Here is an 18508-nt window from a genome sequence, read left to right as displayed (position 1 = left end):
CTGCATAGCAATGGACTAGCAACCGCTTAAAACACGCTAGCAACCACATAGCAACTACTCAGAACACTCTTGCATCTGCATAGCAATGGACTAGCAACCACCCTAAAACACCTTAGCAACTATAGAACACCCTAGTAACCACATAGCAACCACTCAGAACACTCTTGCATCTGCATAGCAATGGACTATCAGCCACTTAAAACACCCTAGCAACCACATAGCAACCACTCAGAACACTCTTGCATCTGCTTAGCAATGGACTAGCAACCGCTTAAAACACCTTTGCAACTATAGAACACCATAGCAACCATTTACAACACCGTAGACACCTCTACAACACCATAGCAACCTCTTACAACACCGTAGCAACTATAGAACACCCTAGCAAGCTGTATGGCAATGCATTAACAACCAGGTAAAACACCTGAGCAACTCTACAACACTATAGCAATCACTTACAACACCTTAGCAACTCTAGAACACCATAGCAACCACTTACAACACCGTAGCAACTCTAGAACACCCTAGCAACCACTTACAACACCGTAGCAACTCTAGAACACCCTAGCAACCACTTACAACACGTTAGCAACTCTATAACACCCTTGCAACCACTTACAACACGTTGGCAACTCTAGAACACCTAGCAACCACTTACACCATAGCAACTCTAAAACACCCTAGCAACCACTTACAACACCGTAGCAACTCTAGAACACCCTAGCAACCACTTACAACACCTTAGCAACTCTAGAACACCATAGCAACCACTTAAAACACCGTAGCAACTCTAGAACACCCTAGCAACCACTTACAACACCGTAGCAACTCTAGAACACCCTAGCAACCACTTACAACACGTTAGCAACTCTATAACACCCTTGCAACCACTTACACCATAGCAACTCTAAAACACCCTAGCAACCACTTACAACACCGTAGCAACTCTAGAACACCCTAGCAACCACTTACAACACGTTAGCAACTCTATAACACCCTTGCAACCACTTACACCATAGCAACTCTAAAACACCCTAGCAACCACTTACAACACCTTAGCAACTCTAGAACACCATAGCAACCACTTACAACACCGTAGCAACTCTAGAACACCCTAGCAACCACTTACAACACTGTAGCAACTCTAGAACACCCTAGCAACCACTTACAACACGTTGGCAACTCTAGAACACCTAGCAACCACTTACACCATAGCAACTCTAAAACACCCTAGCAACCACTTACAACACCGTAGCAACTCTAGAACACCCTAGCAACCACTTACAGCACCTTAGCAACTCTAGAACACCCTAGCAACCACTTAAAACACCGTAGCAACTCTAGAACACCCTAGCAACCACTTACAACACCTTAGCAACTCTAGAACACCCTAGCAACCACTTACAAACACCATAGCAACTCTAGAACACCCTAGCAACCACTTACAAAACCTTAGCAACTCTAGAACACCCTAGCAACCACTTACAAAACCATGTTAGCAACTCTAGAACACCCTAGCAACCACTTACAAACACCATAGCAACTCTAGAACACCCTAGCAACCACTTACAAAACCTTAGCAACTCTAGAACACCCTAGCAACCACTTACAAAACCTTAGCAACTCTAGAACACCCTAGCAACCACTTACAAACACCATAGCAACTCAGGAACACCCTAGCAAGCTGTAGAACAATGCATCTACAACCAGGTAAAACACCATAGCAACTCTACAACACCACAGAAACCACTTAAAACACCTTAGCAACCCTAGAACACCCTAGCAACCACACAGAACAGTCTTGCAACTGCATAGAAATGTACTAGCAACCACTTAAACACTGTAGCAACCCCAAATCAACATCCTGGCAATCAGCCAGAACACCCATGGTGGCAAATTAAGCACCACTCACATTTCTTCATGAAATTAATATCCAGTGACAAATCTGTTCTGCTTAAATCAGATCGGCATGAAAGCCACAATGAAATGACTGCATATGACTCATTTTGCTACAAACAAACATTAAATCCACCAAGACAAAGTCAGCGCTAAGTTTAGGATTACAGCTCATTCAGTAGTTAAACAGAAGATATGACGAAACATTAGGGCGGATGGCCATGCTACTCCCACACATCTCCCTTCCCTTAAATCACACGTACAGTTACTCACTACTGTTTATCACTGAATTTAAGATCAGTTGAGTTTGAATATTCAATGGTTTACAAAGGTGTGCGTGTATGAAATCATGCACTCAATACTTCGTCAAAATAATAATTTGTTAATTACACTTTATTAGCTGAAAGAGAACTTGAAATCAGAACTGACTTAATAAATCAATGCACAATTAATCAATTCGATTAAATATAAAGAAGCTTCATAAATGTTATTTAAAAAAAGTTAGTACCTTTAACCAAAATGACACATATTTGCTCCAGATTGCAAATCATTTTTAGTTTGAAAACCCCGACTGACCTGTGCATGTTGCCATTGGTGGTGAAGGTCTGATGGCACACAGAGCATTCGTAGGGTCTCTCTCCACTGTGCACTAGCATGTGACGATCCAGAGAGCTAGCCGAGCTCAGAGACTTCCCACAGATACTGCACGAGTGGTCCGAAGCCCCGCTATCAATGTTGTGCTGAAGAAAAGACAATTGGGTCAGTAAGCTCGATAGGTTAATTAACATTACAGGCTCTTCAATATATTGTCCTGTCTAAGTGGCTTCTGAAATCCCTCGGGCAGATGGCACTTGACTTTGTGCCATCTTTGCTGACTTTAATCACAAGAGCATGTTACCTGGCGGATGTGCATGGTGAGCTGGTGTTGGGTCTGAAAGCTCTTATCACACAGTGGACAGACGAGACACCCGCTGTCATTTTTGGCTTCCTGGAACAAATATGAGATGAACCGCATGTAGTTATATATCTCTACAGCATGCACAGAGCATTGTGTTATACTATGTGACAAAAGCTTGCGATTCAAAGCACGGGATGCAAATTTGACGTCTCGTTGACACAAAAGCTGTTTTTGGGACTTTGATGCGCAAATGTTTTAAAGTGCATATGTGTATCTTCATTTTGTCAAGTTATTTATTTTATTCAAGTTTATTAAATCACTTGTTTTGGTCAACTCATTCTTTGAAAGTCTGTTCTGCTCACCAAGGTTGCATTTATTTGATAAAAAATTCAATAAAAACAGTAATATTGTGTAAATTTATTACAATTTAAAAGGACTATTTTCTATGTCAATATATTTTAACATGTAGTTTATTTCTGTGATGCTCTGCTGTATTTTCAGCATCATTCCTCCAGTCTTCAGTGTCACATGATCTTCAGAAATAATTTTAATATGATGATTTACTGCTCAAGGAACATTTCTGATTATCATCAATCTAGAAAATAATTGTGCTGCCCAATATTTTTTGTGGAAACTGTTATATTTTTTTCATGATTCTCTGATGAATTGTTGAAATGAAGTGTAATTTCTATTCAAAAATAAAAAAATAATAATTCATACTGACCCCAAACTTTTGAACAGTAGTGTAGATTAGCCTCAGAGCTAATGGAATAAAAGCCACAAAACATATTAGAGAAATTAAATAATAAAACTCAGCTGTGATATTACATTATTAAACAAAAGCTAGTGTTTTGGTTTAAAGTCTTGTTTTCATCATTTTGCACACTCAGAAATAATTTGAGCAGCGTGGGTAAAAACCCATATGAGGAATGAGGCCTTGTCTTCCGACCTTGAGTGTCTTGTCAGAACACGTTGTGTGTGTGAGATACTGAGCTAAATTCACTGTTAAGTAAACACTTGCTCAACCCCAGAACTACATCAGCCACGGAGCACAGACTCCACAGCTCCACATAAACCACAGCAATACAGCTCACATTTACACACACAACAATCGATCATCTGAAGATCTGCTGTGTAGGAACTGTGAGTGTTTTTAAAATCAATGAAATCCTCTCCTCCTCCAAGTATGTTTTGTTCGAGTTTGTATATTTCATGTAGAGCATCTAAAAGAACCATTTCCTCTTTCTCCTTGTGTGGAAATCTGTGTAAACTGACACCACACACACTGAAATAAAAATTCGATCATGATTTACTCACCCTAAAACTGTTCCAAACCTGTACGAGTTTCTTTCTTCAGTTTCTGGTCCCCACTGGGGACAAACAAATGTTTGGTTAGCCACAATCCTCTAAATATCTTCTATGTTCAACAGAAGAAGAAAAACACACACAGGTTTGGAACAACTTGAGGGTGAGTAAATGAGGACCGAATTTTCATTTGGGGGGACTATTCCTTTAAATGTGAACATAGCAGCACTGTCCCGCTCAGCGAGACAATCAGTTCCTGTTCTTCTGTTTGTATGACGTACTCTTACTTGTATGATGTCTCAAAATAAATGCGTAGCCGTCTCATACTAGATATTTATAAGGAGATAAAGAGAAGGTGTGAGTCATCACAAATCCAGCCCTAAACAGACGCCCACATGATCTACAAACACACGAGTGGAATCTTCAAAAACATCTCTAGGAAGAGAAGAGCACTTCCTTTTCCTCTGGTGGCACGCTGGCGAAGGGCTTGTTTTCCTTCGGTGACTCTCTTGGCTTCAGTTCAGGACCAGCGAGCGCCGACTGCTCAAGCTGAGCATATTTACCATTCAGCATGTTATGAGGGGAAGTGTCATTCACAGACAGCGTTTGCTTTTTGACCTTAACTGGAAGTGATAGTTTCGTCATAGAAGGAAGTCTCCATTCATTTCATCGCCACGATTCGCTGAGTCATACTGACCTGCTTAAAAAACTCCACAGGTCACAGGTTTTGGATCAGGAATTTTTTTTTTTTGCATAAATTAAGACTTTCAATCAGTAAAGATATATTGACTTCATCAAGAATGATGGTTAAGACTTTTATAAATATTACAAACTTCCTATACATCACGGTTTCCACAAAAACATCCAAAATCATTTCAACACTGATAATAATACATGTCTCTTGAGCAGCAAATGATTATATTAGAATGATTTCTGAAGATCATGTGGCATGCCATTTTTTTCCCACTGGTTATAATTCACGTGGTGCATCTGAGCAGACACCTCTTAGCAACATTTTATTTTTTACCAGTTTTTGTCCGAGCATGTTTGTGTTTAACAGCACCTGTCTGGTGTGTTCTGTGCTTTGGCACGTCTCTTTATTCTCAGTTAATCCAGTAAATTACACAACGGACTATAAGCTTCTTTACTTTTCCTCAAAAGGAGCGAAAGAGGCATGAGAACTAGACTACAGCCTCCCCAGGTGAAACACTGCATACTGGCTAAAAGACACACACACACACACCAATTTCTATACGGGTCTCCAGATTTGACATCCTTGAGGTTTTATAGCTACTGTCCTAAAGCCAAAATTTCAGAATGTAAATAAGAACAATGCTCTTTCAAAAGTGGGAGGAACACACTTAAGGAGGGTTTAGATCCAAAACTTCAGAGACTTAACTTCCCCCCACAGTTCCACAGGAGTGTTAAGGGGTTAAAAGCGACACCTGTTGCCCCACACCGGGGTGTTAAGGCATGAACTGCATGCTCTAATGGAAGTCATGTGATGCAGCCAAGATGGACAAAAGGTGGATTGAGATGCCAGAAGCCCATTTGTCACTTTCTGTTTAAAAGCAGGATGGCAGCATCCATAAAGTCCTTCCCACCTGTACTTCATTCTAACCATGAAAACACATGTATAAAAGCAGCAGCTATTCATTATTTAATGCTGCATCCCAATTCACTTTAATTCTAAATAGTGCAAGATTAGATTTAGCATATTATGTAATCACAGTACAATAAAAATAATATGCAAAATGTGCCTGCTGTAGATCACAGTGTTTTTAAATGCATTAACCTAAAATGGAAAATGATGTGGTGATGAGCCACAATGGTGGAATCTCTGGTTACATATTTAAAACTACCAACTTTCTCATCAGGACAAACTTTTGTATACCGTATTTTCCGGACTATAAGTCGCACTTTTTTTTCATAGTTTGACTGGTCCAGCGACTTATAGTCAGGTGCGACTTAGCAAAATTAATTTGACACGAACCAAGAGAAATGAAATAAAAATTAATGAAGAGAAAAAACATTACCGTCTACAGCCGCGCTCTGTAGCCTACATTAAGCATCATAGAGCGCCCTCTCATGGCTGTAGACGGTAATGTTTTCTCTTGGTTCTAAATAAATGCGACTTATAGTCCAGTGCGACTTATATATGTTTTTTTCCTCATCATGCCGTATTTTTGGACTGATGCAACTTATACTCAGGTGCGACTTATAGTCCGAAAAATACGGTAATAGAAGTATGTGAACTGGGATGAAGCCAAGGACACTGCCATGTCTCGTCTGATTGATTCATTTGGGGAATGAGTCAGTTTTGAAATTATGAATTATTGTGAGACATTCGGTGTTGAGTTAGAATCATAAATATATTTTGCGTTTTATTAACAAATAGTTATTTTCAAAAACAGGAACGATTTGTTCTTGACTTTGTTTTTTTTGTATGTAAAGATATGTATATTTACTGATATCACATTTATCAAGTATGTATTAGACTTTCGCTCTTATTCTTCGTAACGTCTTACCTGGGTCTTTCTTCCACTGCGGTTGGTGCTGGGGCTTTTGACGGACACCTTACTGGGCGTGGTGTGGGCGGAGTCTACACCACCATTAAGCCGAGCTGCTTTCATCACGGTGCTCATCATGGAGTTAATGGAAGACAAGTCCACCCCATCGACTTCCTCCATCTCTCCGTCTACTCCATTCTGTCCATTCTCCCATTTGTTTGCTTTCTCCTTTACACCGACAGAACCCTCTGTGGATGTTTTAATTTCTTTGTATTATTTTAATGATAGATAGATAGACAGACAGACAGACAGATAGATTAGATCCTGACCGATATGGGTTTTTGGGGGCGAATACCGATATTATGAAGTAAAAAAACACCTATATCGATATTTTGGCTAATATTCTTTGTGTATATTATTATAGTATCGTACCAGTCAAAAGTTCGGACACTTTCCCATTCATGTGTCCAAACTTTTGACTGGTACAATATATAGAATACTATATGTACATAAACAGAATATGTACAGTATAGGCCTACATAAACAAATTTTTTGCAATCATCACTTAAATGTGGGGATCAAACCCTTATAATGACGTGACAAAGATATGTAATGGAGGCCGGGCATTCAACAATTTTATTATCCCAAATGAGTCTGACATCAGTGCACTTAACAGTAATGCTGAGTTTATTTATTTTTAACCAACTAGAGAAGTGTGAAGTGTGACATATTATACCGCTGTAAATAAATACAATTTAAATTTAAGTCTCGCAAACTTTAATGTCCTTTGAATGTAACGTGTACAGGTCATCAGTAGCAAACAATGGACTGCAGTCTGCTGGACAAACTACGTGATTACACCATTTACAAGCATTTTATCTGCGTTTTATTTTCTAACCATTTTTTATATCTGTGGCATATTCATCGATACTGATATATCTGTGACAGGCTAATATCGGCCGATAAAATCAGGCTCTAATAGACATAAAACAATGGATGGATAGAGCTGGGATAGATGATACAAAGATGATACAATGATAGACAGAAGCAACAATGGATAGAAAGATGATAGAGCAATAGATAGAAGGAACAATGGATAGAAAGATAAGAGTAATAAAACGCGGCATGGATGATAAAATGATACATGGATAGAGTGAAAGATAAGAGTAGCAGACTGAGTGAAAGAACAAAAAAACTGAACACAACTGATGGATGGATAGATGATAGAATTAATAATCTATAGAAAGATGGATGGATAGAGCTTTAGATAGAATGAAAGAACAAGTGATCAAAAGAGAATGAACGATGATGGATAGAAGGTATGTAAGATGGAACAATAGATGGGGGACTGACAGATTTCTACCTGTGTGTGCTGTTTGTGTTCCTGTGGGGGCGGGGCTCTGGCGCTCATCGCTTTGCTCCGCCTCCTCCTTAATGAGGGTGCAATTTGCAGATTCTGTTCTTTTCTCCTCCGTTGAATTTTCCATAACTATGAAAAAAAATAATAATAATACGCAAATAAACCATGGGTGCTTTGAGTGCACAGGAAGAACAGCTTATATCTCATAGTAAATTTTACATTTAAAAGACCTAGATGGAGAACAGGGGACAAAAATGACTGGAAGAATGGGAAATTTTTCAGCGTGTACACTACATACTACTTGATACAATCAGTGGAACATAACGTGTGTTCTCCAGATGAGGCACGGTACACGTTTTCTTTGTGCTTTATGGCTTCAGCACCTGTCTGCAGAGCGCGCTTGCCCGGCTCATGAACACACAAGTCTGCCCAGTGCAAGTGTGTAAGAGTCATCGTGTGATGCCATAGCTGACTATGAAGTTCTAACGAAATTTAAGAAAAGACAGAGATCTGATTGGCTGAAACAACTGGCAACATCATAGGTGTGGCCTACGAAACCATGATTGGTTTCATCTGATTTATTGAGAACTACAGACGACCACACAGGAAAATCTCTGCTTTGGTGGGCACCAGCATGGCAGATGGCTGTAGATGCTAATCTGGATGAGTAGGGGGGTCTAAGCGCTACTTTTAAGAGGGGAAGGTCATGAGGGGTTCATTCCCGAGGGAGATGCTTAGAGGTACATCGACCTAAAAAGCAGCACTCTAAGTGTTGGTTATGATTTAATAAGTGTGCTAATGACTAAAAGAGACTGATAATGTGTTAACATGAGGAAGGGAGAGTTGGAACAGTTGTCAAGAGGAAAGATTTAGGAGGGAAAATGATGGAGAAAAGAAAGAGATTCTCTCTTTTCCCATCCACAGCCACACAGGAAGCTCCTCTGGGGTCTGGGTCAATTCCTCTTTTGGAGAGAGGATAAAGAAATGCAAGCGTGTGTGACAATGCAGTTGGACAACGGGTCTGCTTTTGGCTGGACCATAACAACATGGTAGATATGATCAGGGGGACAAACTCTGCACTAACCGGAGAAACTTCACATGTGCCTTGTAGCCAAATGGAGGTAAACCAAAATCCTCCAGAAACAACCTGCTACCCAAGTACTGAATGCACTCGATTAGACACAGCTACTGCTAAATACAGATAGTGCCCTACTTCTGAGTCCTTACGCTTCAAAATAATGACAATAAATCATCATCGAAAAGGCCTCTGTAGACCCTTAGTGTGTCAGAATTTGTAGTTTTCTGCAAAAAAAAAAAAAAAAAAAAAACACTGAAGAAAATGGATGACCAAGTATTTCTGAAGTGTGCATTTGATGAACACATAGGGATGAATCCCATGAGGCTACAGGAGAGGATTTGTGAATGGCAGTGAAGTGACAACTAATGTTGATAGGTCACATGACAACAGGCCTGTTTACACTTGGCCACTTCAAGTGTTTTCTTTTATCAGATAGCTATCCAATTGAGAAAAAGACCATAAATGCATTAAAATAATATAATAGGCCCAATGGCAACATGGATGATGTGTACATCCAGATTTAATCCATGTCATTTATTAGGTATCAGCTAATTCAGCCTTTTCATGATAAAGCAGTTTAGTTCAGGTGGTAAAATCTCAAACATGTATGGTGATGTTTATGGGTTAATTCATGATATTGGTAAAAGTTTTTTTTAACTAGAAAGACACTTAAACACTTTTTTGTTGATTGAGATGTGTAAAGAAAACGTTATTACTTTTTACTTGGGGTTGAATGGATCGTAGTTGATCCGTGATCCGTACAGACCAGGACCCAATGGTTTGGCACGCATGAGATCCACGGATTAAATGGATGCTCCACCCCAAAATGAAAATTTTGTCTTTCATCTCTTAGTCCCAAACGCCATTTTGGAGAATATGTGCTGGACGCAAGCAGCGTACGCTGGACGGATGCACTGTTTTCATTCAAATCAATGCGTAAATACATGTAGAAAACGTAGCATTTTGGCACGGCTGACACAGAAGAGCATACACTGCTTGTGTTCAGCGGATGTTCCCCAAAATGGAGCTACAGTGATCCCAGTTTTCATCCAAAATATCTTAAATTGGGATCAGAAAACGAACAAAGCTTTTACAATTTGGAACAACATGGGGGTAAAAAATGACAATTTTCATTTTGGGGTGGAATATCCCTTTAATTGACAAATTTAACAACCCTCTACAATGCGACTAAATCTTCACTCTGGGCGAATAATGATGTCTAACATTAGCCTTAGATTTTACTCGTTTTTAGAAGATTTTATTTTTACTCGTCTTCAATTATGTCTGATTAAAGAAAGAACGGAGAAAGCCTAACTGAGAAAACCAGAAAGATGCTGAACAGAAGAAGAGGACAGAGAGAAAAGAGAGAGGTGAGAAAACCTGTATTAGTAGAGATGGGTGTGGAAAGTTGAGCATGATACTGTTGGGTTCTGTTGATGATTAGAGGTAGAAAGACCAGGGATTACACAACAGCAGGGCAGGTTTCGAGTTGTGCAAGGATTTGGGGTGGGGGTCTGGGGCGAGAGTGAGTGAGAAAGAGCTGTACTTGTCATAAGGAGAGATAGTGCGGGTGGAGGGAGTCGGGGGGGCTGCTGTTACTACATCTGTTCCCAACCATCACTCTCACTTTCCTGCACACACACACACACACACACACACGCGACAGAAAAAGATTCTTGCACATCCTTGTTAAAACAAGCCAAACAAAAGACAAACTGTGGGAAAGCAGAGGTGATTTTGGGAGACTATGAGGAGAGAATATGTTATGGTTGTGCCTGCGTGTGCATTTGTGTATGACCGTATGTGAGCTTTTTAAGTGTTTGTGTGTCAGTCAGAAGCACACAAGAGTGGAAAAGTCCTCACTGCCAAACCGAGCAAGCAAGAATGCCTCTGCTGCTCCCTTTCTCTGTGTCTCTCCATCTTGTTTCGTCTCCCATCTGTCCCACACTGCTTTTCTTGACTCATCCTACATAAACTTCTTCAAATATCCTCAAAGCTATTCTAAAATATAAATGCTTACCTTTTAAAATTACAGAAACTACTTTAAAATGGTATAAAATATTCTAAAAATCATAATCAAATTTAGTAATATTAAGACACGGACTACACTGATAGCATTTCTTTCAAACCAAAAAAATGTTTGACAACAGGGTGTGGGTTGGAATAAGCCCAGAACCACTGCAAAATCTCAATTGAGGCATTACGAAATTAGATGAAATATTAACTAAACTAATATGCTGTAGGCTCAAATTATTGTATTTCTGCATACATCCATTTGTGCAGGCCTTGCATTGCATAGATGCTAGCTAATATATTAATTGTTGACACTAGTAAACTCAAATCAAATCAGTCTTAAACCAGACTAAGCTATAAACTAGCTAAAACAACTAAAAATCAAGGTATGTATTTTTTTTAATTCACCCCCAAACTTCTCCAACTCCAATTTATTTTAATTGGTAACACTTTATTTTAAGGACAAATCCTCAGTATTAAATGGCATGCATATTACTTGCATATTGGCGGTTTATTAGTATGTATAACGCACATATTAATGACTTATTCTGCAGGACCATACATTTGATACTTTTCCATACTTTAACCGAACAACTACCTTAATAACTATTAATAAGCCGCATATTAGGAGTTTATTATGGCAAAAGTCATAGTTAATAGTGAGACCTGGACCTTAAACTAAGAACAAACATTTTTTGAGAACGACTGGTTGCAACACAGCAACACAAATGAGCAATCTGTTAAAAAAAAAAAGTTGGTTTCAGTTCGATTTGAAATGATCAGCGGCTTGTCCTTCTGTCTACTTTCCCATGAGACACACATATGATGCTGACAAGTCCAAATAGCACCTGTCTATTTATTTGAGAAGCATTCCTAATCTAAATTTACATTAAAACTTGGGCCTAAAGCCAAAGTATTCACTCAAGCCACAATGCTGCCAATGTAGGATTTAGTCAAAAACCGTGACAGACAAGACCTTTTACTTCCTCGTAAGATGCCGATAGCTCTAGCTTACATTCAGTAGAAGCTCTTATTAAAGCGATTGGCCTGCATTCTGGGATGCAAATGACAGAGCGAGTGGGTTGGGCATGCGAGGATGGCTCTCAGACAACAGCTCCGAGCCAAACTGCCAAAAATGACACGTGCACTTCAAAAGCAAACAGATCTGGAGCGACCGTAGCGCCGATTCTCTGTTCACTGGTGGGAAGAGGCCTTGAAAGGCTTTTATAAAGGGAATGGAGAGGATAAATATATAAATGATTTCCCTGAGTGAGAGAAAGTTAAAAAAAGGGACTAGTTTGCTTTGTGGTTAAACTGAGAATAGGTCAAGGCGAGGGGGTTGCGAGGGGGTGGCCATATGTTGGCTGTCTATTACATCCTCCAGTGTCTTCGTTGACATCACAGCGCTCAAGAGGAAACAGGAGAAATCTGGTTTCATGTGTGAAATAAGCATTAGCTCACACAGACAGATGAAGCGGTAGAGGAAGGAAGCTACAACTCCTGTACACTTACTGCCCAAAGCTTTTAGTGTACAAGAAAAGATTCCTAGTAGCCGTTTGCATCTTCCTTCCTCCCAATCAGTGACTCCCGAGTGACTGGGGCCTTCCTCCGCCCCTTCCACGAGCAGATATCCTGTCCGGACTCGCCAGACCGAGTTAAACAAAACCTCACACACAAAATTCAGTCAATGTTTGGTCACCAGTTATGGCCTGGAGTGCAGTTCGCCAGCTTGAACTTTTCACGTTCTGTCTCTCTTACTCTCTGAGGGCAAAGATCAGGGTATCAGTAGAGCACTGTGTTTACAGAGACCAAGAGACAGGGGGTTGGGTCTGGGGCCAAACTAGGACAGAGTGGAAGGAATATTACTAGTGCTCCCTCTCTTACTCACGTAAATCACTCATTTGAAAGTCATTCACCCTTGAGGTGTCTGTTGGGTATTACACAAGCATTGGCTCAAAGGGGAATAAGCCTCTGAACTTTACGTAATGGCCTACTGAACTAACAATGTGCTGAGGCAAAACACAGCGGGACCTTATAAACCCCATCTGAAGTCAAAAGAAATGTCGACATTCTCCTCTGTGTGGCCATCCTCTATGAAAATCACCACAATCTGGCAAATCCCGTCACCTGATCCACAAAGACAATTAAATGCATTAATTAAGTGGCAGACATAAGTTGGCATGAATGGAAATTGCGGTTGGATTGTAGAAAGTGTTGTTTGGTAACTGTTGCAATCGTTTCATGGTGACTTTAAGCAGATCCAATTATTGATCCAACACTGCAAGTCCACAAATTTAGATGCATTTTTAGGGACATTCAGTTAGATGGACCGCAGCAGCGCAATGATGCAGAACAGTCTCTTGACATGTTTTAGTACCCATGTTTGTCACCAGCTTTCCAATAAAGATTAATAAGACGTATATTTTCTTCCCTTGTGTTTCAATATGAATCCCTTAGACTATTTTTGTGATGCAATGTTTTTAAAGTAGCAGAAAAAAGCATTTTGCAAAGCCTAAAAGTCGATAAATGACAGGAAATGTGCAGACCTCAGCGCTCCTGTGAGCTTCATGGCAGTATGTTGATGACTCTACATTTTCTGGTTTAGAGAGGATGTGTTTCTGTCATTTTTCAGATATGTGAGGATGTTACCGAGAGTAAACTTGAAATCAACTAACCAAGACCTACCGGACAACATATTAAAACATCACGACTCTGCAACTGTTTCCTTGTGACCTAAACAGCCTAATCTAGTAGTGTGAGAAAAACAGACCTCTTATTAAATACTTCCTCTATAAAATCAGTTCAGTGCACCAAGAGCAGAACAGAAACAGATATGCTAAGCAAAAAACAAGTGGCTGAGCACAAACACACAGACCTTTCAGCATCAGATGAGTAATGCTTTCTTCTGACATTTTTTCAAATCGATGTAGTCTGGTTTTAACCTTTTATTGTCGTCTAACACTCCTGTTCTCCAACACTGTGAAACTCAGTTGTTTTAATGCAATGTTTACCACAAGCTGAAGTATTTTTGTGCGGCTGTTGTTTATGGTGGAATCCTGGTCTCTCCATCTATGCAGACACTCGAACAGGTTTTTGGTGGATGATGGACTTCCTCACCTCACAAAGAGGCCTCTCAGGCCCACACAACCATGCATCAGCACCAGCTCATCGTCTTACCGTATTGTACCATAATGGAACAGTCTCACAGAGCAGAAAAGGTGACTTCTTTTTTTTTTTTTCGATCTGAGTGTGTTACTAACCTTTATCTTGGTGACATCTAATGCATGTTATCACTGTCACATGCCCTACCAGTATGTGATAAACGGTTTGGTCCTGTTCCGTGACTTTCACCAAATGCGCCACAAGTCTGAGCACGGGAGACTGCGGGCGCTCAATACAGCGTCTTGAGCAACAGGTCATGACTCACAGGAGCGCTCGGAGTCAGTTATCTGAACACTAAACATTCAAAGTAACAATCTAACCTGTGAAATGGCAGTCAGAGGCCGCTTGTTCCGAAGTATAACGCTGTAATTCTGCCATTTATTTTGTGCAAAAGAATGTGTGTCTTTTCGGAGCATCATTCTTTCACCTAGATAACACAGCTGCTTTACAGAAGAGAATGTTGACCTTTGACCCTGCTACCTGAGAACACTTCAGAACGAGGAAAGGGAAACGTAGCTAGCAACTTGAACAAACTTTACAATGAACAATCTAGACGAATAAAAAATATACCGGGCACACTTATTTATAAGATACTTTTTTACCATGTTTCATCTTTACAATAAGGTTCTATTTGTTAATGCAATTGTTAACACAAAATAACAATGAATACACATTAAATTAATTAATATATTATGGAAAAAACATGAATTATTACCAACATAATTTGCAACTGTGTATAATAAAATTAACATTAACATACATTAACAAATGCAAAAAAGAGTGTATACCTCATGTATTAACTAATTTGAAATTACCTTTTGTTACCTTTAGTTAATGTATTTACTAACATGAGCAATACATTTTGAACCATGATAGTACATAATGACCATATTTAATAAAAATACAAGTGTGCATTGTTTGCTTATCATTAGTTAGCTCATGGTGCATTACCTAATGGGAACAAATAAAACTCAATTTTACAAGTACATAGAATTAAAAATAGTCACCACAATGGTAGTCTCTATTTTTATCTTTGATGTTTTTCCATTATCAATGCCTGTTCTGCATTTAGTTTTAAGTCTGGCCTTTGTCTGGTATTTTGTCTTTACATCTACTTGCATTCTTTTTCTTCAACGCAACAAACACAAACACATTTTTCAGATTCCTCCCTGCATCTTGATGCAAAGCCATGTCCATGATTAAAAGTGTCTTAAAACAAGACAACACAACACTGATAGACCACAGCTTCATGCAGCGCACGTTAGCATTTAAATGAAGTGCATGCGACATCTGAAGAGCTGAAAGCAGATTACAAAGTTCAAGCTTAAAAGTTTTTGTGCTTTTATAAAGTAAAGTAATAAACTGTGACTTCCCAAATAGTAGATTTGAACATTGTTTTGTATACCTAACTCAATTTCAAAAGGATCAAAAGCCTATTAAGCAGTGGCTAGCTTCACTGTTTTTGCAGTAATGGGCCGCATGCACACTGCAAAAAAAAAAAAAAAAAAAATCTGATGAATGACAGAGCAAAGGTATGCGAGTCAATGATGTGTGGAGTGTGAGATGTGCTGTGACTGTAAAACAGTGAGGATGAACAGACATGTGCATGAAATGATGAAATAAAAGAAGGAGAGATAAAGCTCAAAGTTTCGAGTGAAACTTGTGGACGGGACTTGACAAGCAGGTATCCATGCTGCATGTGCAAACAGTGAGGATGCTCACGCGGACAGACAGCCTCGGTTCGGCTTGGACCGGACAGTGAGGTATATTTACCCGTCCTCAGCCGTTCTGGGTTTGAAGAGGGACCGCAGTGCACCTCGTGTGTCAGCAACCACTGCTCACACTGCAGGGAGACCACAAACAGGGAGTTTAATATGCATGCCTATGAAAACACACACACATGCACTTTCTTTCGGGATGAGACTTTTGACCTTGAAATCTGTTATAAAGTAATAAAAGCATTGCAAACATTGCTTCTGTGTTGAATCACAGCCCTATGAAATGACCCGTTCTTACAGACGATCTGGATCTCAGTGGCTGGAGTTTGACCTGCAGTCATGGCACAATTTAACTCGCATCAAAAAGCTGCTTTGAGTCAAAGGCACGTTAGTAGTGTAAGCTCTAGAAATCACAGTTCCCTTGAGTGTCTGTTTGTCAGTTGCTATAAATGTCTGAGTATCACTTCTATTTTGGTCCGATTCACAAGCACCTGGTTCTCATGAAGGGGATTCTTCAAACGATTCATCCAAAAGACTCACAAACTCTGGATGATTCGGTGAAGGGTTTGTCAGAATAACTCAAACTGGTATGAAATTGACAATACATTTTTCTTGACCAGAAAATAACATACACATCCATACATACATACACACACACACACACACACACACACATATATATACACACACATACACTTTTTTATTTTAAAAAGATATTTTAAATTGTAATATTTCACAATATATGAAGAAACATTATTGATAACTATTTTTTTAAATTCAAAAGTTTAAAAAAAAAATCAAAAATTCTAAAATTTTAAAAGTTTGACCCCCAGCTTTAGTGTATTGTTATCTAGAATTAAGAATATTGCCATAATATATTTTTGCTTATACACCCTATTTCTATTTAGCTTTATGTGATAACATTGTCAGTATTAAGAGTAGACTATTTTTAACTGGCAGCTGCTAAAAACATAAACAGAAAAAAAAAACCTTGCTAAATGACTAGCATTTTATTACTAATATTTTTCAATAGTACAGTTATAATACTTCTGACATTACCTAATTTTTAAATAAACTGTATTATTTTGGGAAAATCAGCATTGGAAAACGTTGCACAATCTGTCTAGGCCTGCTCCTAATTAACACAGTAAGACGTTTTTCAGCATCTTTTGTTGCATCACTAATCAGTGATTGGCCCGTTTAACGTCCGTCAGCCGTCCGCAGACGTGATGGAGAGATACAGAGATGCACAGACGAAGAGGAGGAGAGACTTACGCAGCTTTATCCTCTTTGTGCAGGAGCTTTTCAAAAGAGAGGAGACGTGCAGAGAGTGTGATGGAGCGTGTGTCTTTAAATTAGAGAGAGGGAGAGAGGGACACAACTGACTGAAGACAGATGACCATAAAAAGTTCACAGGAAACTTCTCCGTTGGTGGTGGGGGATGGAGATGAGATGGAGAGACGAGTGAAGGAGAGATGGAGGATGGGATGAGAGAGACAGGACAGAGATTATCAGATTAGCGGCTGGTAAGACTGTCTAATTGAGAGGCACAGAGGCAGGTATAATGGCCTGCTGGAGGAGACATTTTAGGCTGCTGTGGTCTTTAGCCACGTCAGTGTGTGTGTGTGTGTGTGTGTGTGTGTGTGTGTGTGTATGCCCCCCTGAAACCCACACAGCCTGCGTGTCTCTGCTCTGATGATGATGACCGGACACTGACTGTATTCAGCAACGGTTATTGGCTTTGGTGTGAATTGCACAACAGTCAGAAAAAAAATGATAAAACAAAAGGAGAAGCAAAGTGGGCAATACATCAGCGAATGAGCAGGCCAGAAATGTTTGACACAGCCAGCCTCCCAGATGCATTACCAGTGTGATTTAAAGTGTATTTTATAAAGTATATATATTTTATTAAAGTGTATATATACAAAAAAAGGTAATACATTCGGAGCAAGTGCTTCCATATTGCGCCCAAGTCTCTGTAATTAAGTTTTCATTCACATATTTTAATGCATATTTTAAGATAAAATTGCAAATTTGCACACAACACATTTACCTAATACAATACTGGTGAAAAGTTTAGGGTCAGTACAATTAATGATAATTAAAAATTATTTATTTCAAGCAAGGATGCATTTAACTGATGAAAAGTCACAGTGAATCATTTTATAAGTTTACAAAAATATTATATTTCAAATAAATGCTCTTCTTTTGGACTGTATATTCAAAGACTCCTGCAAACCTGTATCACAGAAATCTGAAGCAGCACAAATGGTTTTCAACATCGATAATAATAAATGTTTTTTGAGCACCTAATAAGCATATTAAAATGATTTCTGCCAAAGGATCAATTGAAGATTCAGTGTTGCCATCATCATAAAGATAAATCAAAACAGAAAACTGTTGTTCTAAATTGTAATAATATTTTTGATCAGATTAATGCAGGCCTGGTGAGCAGAAGAGACTTGAAAAAAGATGAAAAATATTTAGTGATTCTTATATACACGTGAAAATAGTCGTGTGATTTTGTCTGTCCTGCTGTGGGTTAATTTGCTATCATTGCCATTAATT

At 39.1% G+C, this 18508-nt stretch overlaps 1 protein-coding gene across 5 annotated transcripts in view; it reads right to left on the bottom strand.

Moving 5' to 3' along the window:
* Window positions 1-18508, bottom strand: part of LOC113066320 (ras-responsive element-binding protein 1-like) — a 46908-nt gene that overhangs the window by 12156 nt on the left and 16244 nt on the right. Inside the window, exons 1-6 of one of the 5 annotated variants that reach the window (XM_026238213.1) lie at window positions 17216-17811; window positions 15996-16065; window positions 7973-8098; window positions 6628-6857; window positions 2795-2884; window positions 2473-2636 (exon numbers count right to left, since the gene is read on the bottom strand). In XM_026238213.1, coding sequence (XP_026093998.1) covers window positions 2473-2636; window positions 2795-2884; window positions 6628-6857; window positions 7973-8096 — 608 coding nt within the window. In that variant the 5' untranslated portion in view covers window positions 8097-8098; window positions 15996-16065; window positions 17216-17811. Of the gene's footprint in view, window positions 1-2472; window positions 2637-2794; window positions 2885-3518; window positions 6065-6627; window positions 6858-7972; window positions 8099-15995; window positions 16066-17215; window positions 17812-18508 lie in introns of those variants that run through there. The other 4 variants (XM_026238211.1, XM_026238210.1, XM_026238214.1 and 1 more) reach the window with 4 other exon arrangements.

Source organism: Carassius auratus, chromosome 49 (genome assembly GCF_003368295.1).
Source record: "Carassius auratus strain Wakin chromosome 49, ASM336829v1, whole genome shotgun sequence".
NCBI lineage: Eukaryota > Metazoa > Chordata > Actinopteri > Cypriniformes > Cyprinidae > Carassius > Carassius auratus.
Note: the sequence above shows the minus strand (reverse complement) of the source record. Positions and strands in the feature narration are given on the sequence as shown.